Consider the following 10,306-nt stretch of genomic DNA (forward strand, 5'->3'; position numbering starts at 1 on the left):
TATACAAAGTCGTACATCATTATAAACACGGAAGCTATGTGAGGAAGTAGCTGTATGAGTTAACTCATGGGCAACTGTGTTTGCTTGCCTCCTAATAAACTCGACTCCACAGTTTGATAAATTTGTAGAACAAAATTGTATATTGCTATCCATAATTACATTCTTAATACGTGTGAAATGTCCAAAATATTATATAATTTGGGACGAAAGGAGTAATAATAATATTATATTTTATCTTTATTAAATTCTATGATGTACGTGATTGATGTTCATGATTTTGTTTAATGTACGATAAAATAAATATATGAAAAATGAAAATTGTAAAAGAATGGAATATGGATTTTGAAGATAGACAATCAACCAATAAAAGAGTGAGTTCGGTCCACGTGTTTAAGCAGCGAAAATCAGTGTTCCAAAACACATGACAGTGGATAACAAGCAAGGGTGTGGTTACTCTATTTTCCTCAAAGAAACAAAAACATTCGAAAGAAAAGATAAGAGAAAAGTGAGAGAGCAAAAAAGAAAGAAAGAAGGAATTTGTAGAGATAGATAGATAGATAATGGCGGTTGCAGCAGCAGCAAGTGCAGGTACAGTGTTAGTTCCTCCTCGGCTACTGACAACCACCAACGTTACTCGCTGCTCTGCTTTGCCTTTTCTCCCTCCTCGCCTCTCCACTTCCCCCTTCCTTAAACAACAACAACTTTCAGGTATTCCATTCCTTTAATTTTCTTTTCTTACCACAATTAATATGAGGTTGATTTGCCTTCCACCACAGATGTTTGTAGCCTCTGTTTGGATAAACAGCTTAATTTGCCTTTCAACTTATAATGAATGATAAACGCTTTTCCTATAACAAACTTGTTTTCATAAGTTATCATCTTGAAGAGCTTGTGAAAATAACATCTCACAAGTGCTCGCTCATGCGTAGATAGATAAGCTCAAATTGACGCTAGGAGTTGCTATATATATTTGACTTTAAGTTAACATGTTTCATCAAAAATAAAAAAACTTCAACGCATGCATGTTTTTGTTCTACTTTCAATGTTCATTTCAAGCTACTAGTTCATCTGATTCTTTTTTATTTATCCATTTCTATTTTTTCCCTAAATCATGTTATTGTCTCTTCTTTCTTTTTCAGAGTCCCGTAAGTTTTCTCTGCATCAGACTAGAGCTTCTTCTTCAGAAGAAACATCTACTTCTCTTGATACCAATGAGTTGTTTACTGATTTGAAGGAAAAGGCAAGAACCTTATAAATTGATTCATTTTATTTAAGAATTTAGCTCCATTTTGAATTAATTTTGTAAAATCCATAATGTTTCATTTCCGATTCTAATAACACATACAATAGACAGCACTGTCACTGTCACATTGGCACCAATAGTAATTCAAGTAAGTGAAGTACCTGAATGTAATCACATACATCATTGGTGTCGTGTCAGTGCCGGTGCCGGATGCCGGCAAGCTAAAGTGTCAGTGCTAATCCTCTCTTTGACAACATTAATGTCTTTTACAGTTTTAGTAACCAAGTAGGAATAATATACTCCATTGTCATTATCAGTGGGATGCTGTTGAAAACAAGTCCACAGTGCTTCTATATGGTGGTGGAGCTTTAGTTGCTGTTTGGTTATCTTCAATCCTTGTTGGTGCCATCAACTCTGTCCCCTTGGTAAGCTATCACTCACTTTTTATAAATTCACTTATTGGCCATTTTGAACCAATCTGAAACAATTCTATTTTCTGTTTCAGCTTCCAAAGATTATGGAGTTGGTAGGACTAGGGTACACCGGATGGTTTGTTTACCGATACCTTCTGTTTAAGGTAGGCCAAATACATAAACATTCGTCATTATGTTATTGCTGTAGAAATTTACACATTTGTATTGGTGTTTCTGGAAAATGAGAAATTGAAGAAATTCTAAAGATTGTCAATGAATTCAATGACAGATCATATAAGAATGTTTGTGAACTTTCTTGCATTGGATTGGATATCCTCTTTTTTCAATCAGAATCAAATCCATTGTTTTTTTCTTGTTGCTGATCCACATGCCTCAAGGCATAAACAATATATTTCTCATAAATGATATAATTGTTTCTCTGTACAGTCTAGCAGAAAGGAACTAGCTACGGATATTGATGCACTGAAGAAGAAAATTGCCGGAACTGAATAGAACTGTATTAGTAGCAAGCCAAGTTGATCTTCCTTGCTCATCATTTGTTTGTTTTGCTGTATGTCTTGTTATATATGAGAGACATTTGTATCCCTTTGATATAGAATAGAATTCCCCGGTCTCTATAAATATCAACCTTGTATTAATCAATTTCATTGTTGAAATAATGCAGCAAATCTTATATGTATGTTTGTGATTCTGAATGTAAACCATTCATATTTTTACTTCTGTAGTGTTGTGTGCAGAGTGTATATTCCAGAAAAGAATATCCTTAATTAAACACTTGTTTATTTTAATTTGCTGAATGTTTTGATACAAAAGAAGGCCAAATTGACAACTTGTGAGACATCTTGTATTGATAGAAAGTAAGGGTGCTAAAGAAATGAATGATAACAAGGAGTTTAAAAGTTTGATAATATTTCAGTATAACACTAATTGTATGTTTGGTTTGGCATCAAACCACTGAGCACTTCCACCATGAAAAAAATAGAAGCTAGAAATAGTGGTTTTTAGATAGATGTGCGTTTGGTGCCAATTTCACAGCAAAAACAAACAAATATTAAATGCATGTTAGGATTTGCAGTGATATGATAAGAATGAGAGTGAACCTTCACAATTTCTACTAAAACTACCGGTTTCACGGTCGGAGTCAAAATTGATTCTAGAGGTATGGAATTGATTTTGACATTTTTGTTTGCTATCGAGTCAAATTGATTTTAACTTGACGTTAGAAATTGAAACTTTTGATTCTAGAATTAACTTTTTCACACAAGTTTATTGTTTAACTCACTTTTATATTAATGTATTTAGATATAAATTCTTTTATCTGCGAAATAATATTTTGTCGTCACATAATCAAACATACACGATTTAACAAAATCATGGTGCCACCATCATTTTATCAATCTTGCCACCCATCCAAACACACACAAAGTGTGTGTTTTGAAAGAATAATTCAAATGTTTGTACAACACGATATCAAGAAGATATCATATTATTGTTTGACGGGAGTTCTTGATCTTAGCTTTATTTATAGTCTCGATTAAATTCATGTTATTATGGTTTATTCATTTGATTAACATAAACGAGTAATGAAAGGATTTGTTATTATTGTTTAGAAACTCTAACACGAAAGTTGAGATGGCCGAGTTGGTCTAAGGCGCCAGATTAAGGTTCTGGTCCGAAAGGGCGTGGGTTCAAATCCCACTCTCAACATACATTTTTTTTATTTTTATTTTTTTCTGTCCAATATATTCATTCAGCAGTGGATTTTTATTTTTTTATTTTTTTCTGTCCAATATTTTCATTCAGCAGTGGATTATTAGTACGGTTTGAAATATTGAATTCTGTTGTTTTTTTGGTTAAAATTATGTAACATCCTCAAACTAGTTTCACGTCCTTCAATTGTTATTATTAATTAACTAGGATAAGATAAGAAACAATGTTCTTCAAATGGATCAACCTATAGGTTGAAGATCACAATGTTCCTGAAATGGAAAAGGAGGATCAGAGTAAGATCCATTAAGAATAGCATAGGTTATAAGCTTGCTTGCAGCTTCGGTGGCATGAATCCCATCCCAACTCACATAGTTGTAAGGGTCATCACATGCTGTTGCTGTCACTCTTTTTCCATTTATCTCCTTTGTATTTCCACAGTAAACTTTAGGATCAAAGTTGTATTCACCTCCACCATATCCACAACATGCTTTTGTACCATATTGAAGACCTGTTTCATATAACAAAAATAAACATTAAGGGAACATAACAATTAGCAATGTTCTTTTAAAACAAGCCAAGAGATATGTGTTTGAACCATGAGAAGTAGGATGCCGGAAAAGCTCCAACAGAACAGTGTAGGTATCGACATAAATGACAGAAGCATCTGAGAGACTTTCTCTGGTTTGTTTCAATGACTCTTTCAACATGTTGTTATAGTCCACTACTGCATTGTTGTAAGAAACCATGCATCCAAATTCGTCAAGGTCTGAACTATTATGAGGAAGTTCTACTAAGAATGAAGGGTAGCACCCTACTGGTGCAAGATTAAGTACCATAAATGTTCTCCCACCAAGATTATATAGCTCCTACAAATTTCAGTGAGCAAAATTTCAAGTTAATAACAATTTTTGTCAACACAGAAAGAACTGAACACACACTATGTTGGTGTCGAGTCTCGTGACTAACTAATAGACATAAGTTACTCTTACTTTAATGGTAGCAGAAATTTGTGAAACAACTTGTGGGAGAAACTCTTGCACACCACCTGTGCCAATGACTGCTAGGTTGGAAGTGAAATCATTTTGGCCAATATAAAATGTATACAAAGATTTTCCAAGTATATCTGGTGATGGAAGTTTGGTTTCTGAGCAACAATTAAAAGAAATTAGAATGTTAATATATTAAGGAAGGAAGGAAAATAAAAGGACTAAACTTAGATGCAGTACCATACGTAATTTTCCAAACCATTTTAAAACTGTTGGTGGCAGTTATAAGAGTAGAAAGTTTGTGCATTTTGTACCTTGCTGATCAGCTTCTTTAACTTTGGTTGCAAATTGTTTCATTTGGTTGAGCTGAATAGCAAGGGAGAAAGGGCTGATCCCAGTGACAAACAAAGAAGTATTAGGAAGAAGCACAGTGGATGCCAATGTAGCATAGTTGGCTCCGTGTTTATAATCAGATCCTATTGATTGTAGATATGGACTCAAAAATGGAATTCCAATAGCTTGAGCTGACAGAATCAAATAAATAAAAATGTATGATTGTTTGATACATGATATTATAGCTCTCAACCATTAAATTATGTGTCTAATCATAGTAAAATATGAAAGATGAGTGAATGACATCACATAACAAGATATACAGATACAGCCCATCCTAACAGTTGATAGAGTTAATATTTATTTTCTTGGACCATAAAAATAGTAAGTTGAAATTAACGGTGGAGACAAAAATGTCATGTCATGTCATGCATATTTATGACTGATAAAATACTGACTATTCCATAACCAAACAAATATTTCCAGCTAGATGTCTTTGTCTTGTAAGGAAAACTATACTAAAGATGCAAATAATCACAGATTAGGAAAATTTTACACAATGTAGGATTGCATGATTTGCAAACAGATATTAGGGGGCACTTAGCACTACATTTTAAGTGGTTCTCTAATACACCTATAATTTTCAAGATTTTAACAGTTGAAAAGAATTTATCTATATCATCCAATCAATTCAATTCACCTGCTTGCTTATTTTAGCACCCTGCAATAAAAATCATAATTATATCTCATCAGAGAAACCAATCAATAAGTTGATTTATATGGTTAGTTAACTCAGCTGGCTTGACCTAAAGGTTATAAGAGTCGAAGGATCGTGGTTCAAGCCCGAGTGAATGAGAAAATACTATCATACTAACAATTATTCAAAAGAAAAATCTTGTTCACAACAAACATAATGTACATTTTACAATAGTTAGTAAGGAGTGATATCATTAGAGTTAAGGGAAGCATCGATTAATGTAAAAAATGATATAGATTGTTGATTACCGATGAAATCAATCACGAGTCTCCCATCAGAAGCACGACCAGCTGGTTTATTGAAGTAAGTCATTCCATAAGGACCAGATTCAGCAGGAAAAGCTGCATAAAATCCACCAGTATCTGAATTTGAATCTCCAAAGTTGAAAATAGCCTTGAAATCACATCCACGTCCTTGACTCAAACCAACCAAACAAGGCAACACAAGCATGAAAATGAACAATAATATATTCATGGATGTTTTTGAACTCATTTTTGGAAACTTAATCAAAGTCATTGCAGCACTGATGCGTGTGCAGTTTTATATCTATATGAAAATTTCATGTTTACATACATTTTGCAAATGTGTACTCCAATATTTGTTAATGATCAAACACATGGCAAAAGTGGCCATTTTGGACGGTGTGGGTAATGTAAGTGTAGATATTGCGTACTATTATAGATAAATCACTTTGGTTTGAGATAAAGTTGGTTCACACGGTTCTGTGTGTCGTTATATATGGCAGTGGCACCATGTAATGTTTCACCACCTAGGCCCTAGCTAGCTAATATTATCTTCTGAGATTGCAAGGGAAACTGAGATTTATTAGGAATACTTTGTGTATAAATTGAAGTTTTAAACTAACTTACTTTGTGACTTTTATTTATTGTTGATTAGACTCTTACGAATAAATATTTCAACTCCTTTTTATCCTGAATTTGTGATCAAAATGTTACTTGCTGGCTATTGGAAATGGAAGGAACAAAAATGAAAAGGATTATTAGAAGTTTTTATTACAAGCAAATGCAAGTTTGTGGTAAGAATGTTAATGGACCTTGTTGATAAAAATTCACCAACTTTGACTTTGAATTGCTGCATTTGCCTAGACTAAATATCAAGTGAAGTGAAAAAGGACTAAGCCAAAAATTAGCTCCATGTTAGAGGCAATGGCTTTGTAAGCCACTCGAATTTATCGGATCGTAACACCCGATTACACAACAAATCTATTGAGAGTTACAACCCGATTATTGTTATTTGAATCGGAACGTAACTCTAGATTGGTTTATTTTCAGAGGTTGGGCAATCTTATGGCCTATAGGGCAATCACCCATGGCAAATAAAATGGATTGCATATATAGGCTAAGAAATGACGATCTAAGAGCTTGGGCATAAACAACAACAAAGGCTTCTATGTCAAACCATGTTTACAAAATAAAATAAAAAGAATATTTTTGATGTAGTTTTTTTTACACTCTCAATCAATCACAATTTATCATTTACATGACTTTTAAGATAGATTTTGTCAAATAAAAAAGTCCCCGTGAGCATAGCTCAGTTGGCAGGGACATTGCATTGTTATATGCAGGCGCTGGGGTTCGAACCCCAGACACCCCACTTATTCACCTTATAAGGTGAATTTTAACCACTAGACTACCTGACCAAAAAACTAACCACTAGACTACCTGACCAAAAAAAAAAAATATAATGAAAGGCAAAGACTTTTACTCATCCAGCGATTATAATTGATTGACAAAGTTAATTTTTTTTGGCTATTTGTACATATCAATTAAATCATATAATTAGCAACCTCCTGAAAGCACGGATGAAACCTTGAGACCATTGCTAATGACCAATATCAATAACAATATATGTGATTCTAATACTCAATACTTTAATTGATTAAGGAAATCAATTAGGATTTGTTTATTAGCTAAAATCAATTTGGATACTTTAAGAAAGATTATCTCAAATGAACGATTCAAGCAAATATGAAGTACTGCTAATGTAAACACAATTCAAATACTAAGTATTTACATTAAATTCTGCAATCGAACAATTTATAATGTCTGCACTAAGATCAACAAATGCAAAAATGAGATTTTTACTAAACACAATTTAACACAAATTGCATAATTGATTACGTGTGAAAAAAAAAAAGTGCACTTCTTTGAGCCATGTTTTTGGGCACCACATCTGAAAAGTTTGAATCTTTAATCAAAGATTCTAAGAGCTAAAAAGATGTAAAATATTTCCTTCGAAGAGATGAAATTTTCTTGGCTAGCAAAACAAATTGAATTGGGTAAATTTGCATGAAAATAAAGAGACTAAGAAATGAGGACACTGTAATTTATACAGGTTCAACCACATCATCCTTGCTAGTGGCCTCATCTTGTCCCACCATCATGGAAGATGAAGTTTCTTTATTGACATACAAAGTTTCTTCTATTATTGCCTTTAACCTATCTTTGTAATTGTAAACAAGAACCCCCATTTTTTATCCCACAAAAATTTGTCTCAAATCTTCATCTTTCGCAACTTAAGAAACTTGCTTGATTCATGGACGTAATGATATGAGCTTAAAAGGTTCAACCGAACTATCCTAACTAAGCACCAAACTGATCCAATGACAAAGTTCAACAATAAGTTTATCCGAGGTGTGCACCTCCACATTAAAGATGACGTAGCTCAAATATCCACCCTCATTTACATAAATCCCTCAACAGGGATTTATGGACACTATAAAGATGGAACGTGAATTTTCAACATCATTGTTCAATCATACTAAACTTTTCTTCAAATTAAGATCTTTAAGATATGTGTACTTAGTTAATAGACTTGAAAAAGAATTAGTTTTGTCAAACATTTCATCCTCTTAGAGGTTTCCTCGTCTAAACCTTAATCACATATCAATTTTTTTTTTTTTGGTAGAAATCACATATCAATTTATATCAGTTAATAAAATACTTATGTGTAGGTGTAAACATTTACATATAAAATTGTGTATTTATTTATTTCTTTTGCAAGAACTTGTTAGAACGACTCTTAGATCTTTCAACTAGAAAGTAATTATTTGTTGAAGGATACAATAAACTAAATATATATTATTGTAACATTAATATTTATTTAGAATTAAAGTGTGAACAATTGAACAAATTATGGTGTCAACATTTCATAAAAAACTACGGGTGTCAGAAAATTATTCAAATTAAATAAAGAGAGTGGTAGTGAGCTGGAGAGAAAAATAAAGATGGAAATGAAATGAGATATGGTGGGAGAGGTCCACGTCCACTGGTCCCAACATTGGCTTGCGTGTGTGCCTAATGGACACGTAATATTGTCGGTGTGCACAACACACCAAAACAAAACAAAACAACCAATCATGTCACCAAATTTTGCGAAAAACCGCATAACCGTTAATTCAGCTTTTAATCAACGGCCGGCACTTGTTCATGACGTGGCTCCTTTCAAGATGGTGACACCCCACTCGCCACGAGCTCTTACCTTGCTTTCAATTTCTCCTACTCTCTCAAGCTTTTTCCTATGAGAAATGATATTAGAACAAACTTTTTTTTGTAAAATAACCTAAAAATTGGAGATCGCATATTTTAAGTGTAGAGAAAATGAAATGTATGGGGTTTGAACCCCGACATCTTCATATATTGTGCATTGTTCATACTAATTGAGCTAAACTTATGATACTTTTTTTACCTATTATTTTAGTTTTTGTATCAATACTTGTATGTTTTTGTTGTCTAAAAAAACGTTGTTCAAATAATATTTCTCTTTTCATATATGCCCTCTCCCTTTTTCAGAATTACACTCTCATTTTAATTGTTTCCATTTGAGTAAACTATATAGAATAGATTACCAAAAAGAAATTGAAAATTTTCTTTTATAAAAGACAGGATGTAGTAATTCATAATTTAAATTTATTTTAAATAATTAAAGTAAAACTTGACATGTAATTAAATAATTAAATGATGTTATACATAACCAATACATAGCTCAAAGATACCTGAGTGTGCACCTTAAGGCTTTGTTTGGATGATAAAAGAAAGTGAAATGAAAGAAAGTATAAGGAAAGATTATTGAAGGAAGGAAAGTGAATAGAAAGTGAGATGATTGTTTGGTTGTTTGGTAGAACTGAAAGTGAATAGAAAGTGAGAGGAATGAAAGTGATATATTTAGTAAATGACACAAGTAACCCTACATTATAAAATACTTTCAATGTAAAAACATACTCCCTCCGTCCCTTAATGTAACCCCCCTTTGCATTTTTCACATTTCTTAAGAAAAGTTGTCAGTGTAATTAATGTGTCTGTTTTGTGTATTAATATTACCAAATTGTCCTTTGTTTGTATGTGTATTAAATTTGACTTTTCATATTTCAAGATAAGTTAGTAGTATTAATTAGGGGTATGTTTAGGAAAAAAGTAATAAATGCATCTAGTAATTTGAAAAGGGGGTTACATTTAGGGACAAAAATAAAATCAAATGGGTGGTTACATTAAGGGACGGAGGGAGTATGTTAGTATTTATATTAATATGCATGTGTATATTTATATAGTATTTTAAAATAAAATAATATTATAGCATTTATTTATTAATTAAATTAGTGATGTTTCATTCTTATTAAATATTTGTTGTAAAATACATTTTGTACTTCCTAGTATAACACTACTGCAAAAATGGAATGGAAAATAAGTCACGCACGTCACCCAAAGCAAGGACATGCATGTCCAATTGAAAAATTGAACAATCTTTCCTACTTTCCTCTCAATTTTGGACGGAAAGGTTTTATGTTGTAGGGCCCATCAAAATTGATTTTTTCTCACCCTTTTTT

General features: G+C 32.5%; 2 protein-coding genes and 1 non-coding gene across 3 annotated transcripts; 2 read left to right on the forward strand and 1 right to left on the reverse strand.

Annotated features, from left to right (window-relative positions):
• The first annotated feature begins 496 nt into the window (after positions 1–496).
• Positions 497–2,393, forward strand: LOC146911639 (CURVATURE THYLAKOID 1A-like protein). Its single transcript, XM_085726229.1, has 5 exons — positions 497–708; positions 1,140–1,240; positions 1,561–1,668; positions 1,749–1,820; positions 2,104–2,393. Exons 1-5 carry the CDS (start codon positions 561–563, stop codon positions 2,167–2,169), a joined length of 495 nt encoding a protein of 164 aa, XP_085582355.1. The 5' UTR covers positions 497–560; the 3' UTR covers positions 2,170–2,393.
• Positions 2,394–3,303: 910 nt separating this feature from the next.
• TRNAL-AAG (transfer RNA leucine (anticodon AAG)) lies at positions 3,304–3,384 on the forward strand. Its single transcript has one exon. It is a non-coding gene; the product is annotated as a tRNA-Leu (tRNA).
• Positions 3,385–3,555: 171 nt separating this feature from the next.
• LOC146911641 (GDSL-like Lipase/Acylhydrolase superfamily protein) lies at positions 3,556–6,112 on the reverse strand. Its single transcript, XM_085726228.1, has 5 exons — positions 5,712–6,112; positions 4,688–4,897; positions 4,377–4,531; positions 3,983–4,253; positions 3,556–3,895 (listed from the first exon to the last, which is right to left on the reverse strand). Exons 1-5 carry the CDS (start codon positions 5,977–5,979, stop codon positions 3,627–3,629), a joined length of 1,173 nt encoding a protein of 390 aa, XP_085582354.1. The 5' UTR covers positions 5,980–6,112; the 3' UTR covers positions 3,556–3,626.
• Positions 6,113–10,306: the final 4,194 nt, after the last annotated feature.

The sequence above is a fragment of the Medicago sativa genome, chromosome 7 (genome assembly GCF_051527215.1).
Source record: "Medicago sativa cultivar Bolivia chromosome 7, Bolivia_mono, whole genome shotgun sequence".
NCBI classification, from domain to species: domain Eukaryota; kingdom Viridiplantae; phylum Streptophyta; class Magnoliopsida; order Fabales; family Fabaceae; genus Medicago; species Medicago sativa.

Excerpts from the sequence above, each read along its gene's own strand:
- LOC146911639 (XM_085726229.1), top strand. The coding sequence starts at position 561 with ATGGCGGTTGCAGCAGCAGCAAGTGCAGGTACAGTGTTAGTTCCTCCT. Across the intron at positions 1,241-1,560 it reads TTACTGATTTGAAGGAAAAG|TGGGATGCTGTTGAAAACAA; the intron begins GCAAGAACCTTA and ends TGTCATTATCAG. Across the intron at positions 1,821-2,103 it reads ACCGATACCTTCTGTTTAAG|TCTAGCAGAAAGGAACTAGC; the intron begins GTAGGCCAAATA and ends TTCTCTGTACAG.
- LOC146911641 (XM_085726228.1), bottom strand. The coding sequence starts at position 5,979 with ATGACTTTGATTAAGTTTCCAAAAATGAGTTCAAAAACATCCATGAAT. Across the intron at positions 4,532-4,687 it reads TAAAGAAGCTGATCAGCAAG|AAACCAAACTTCCATCACCA; the intron begins GTACAAAATGCA and ends ATTGTTGCTCAG. Across the intron at positions 4,254-4,376 it reads AAATTTCTGCTACCATTAAA|GAGCTATATAATCTTGGTGG; the intron begins GTAAGAGTAACT and ends TGAAATTTGTAG.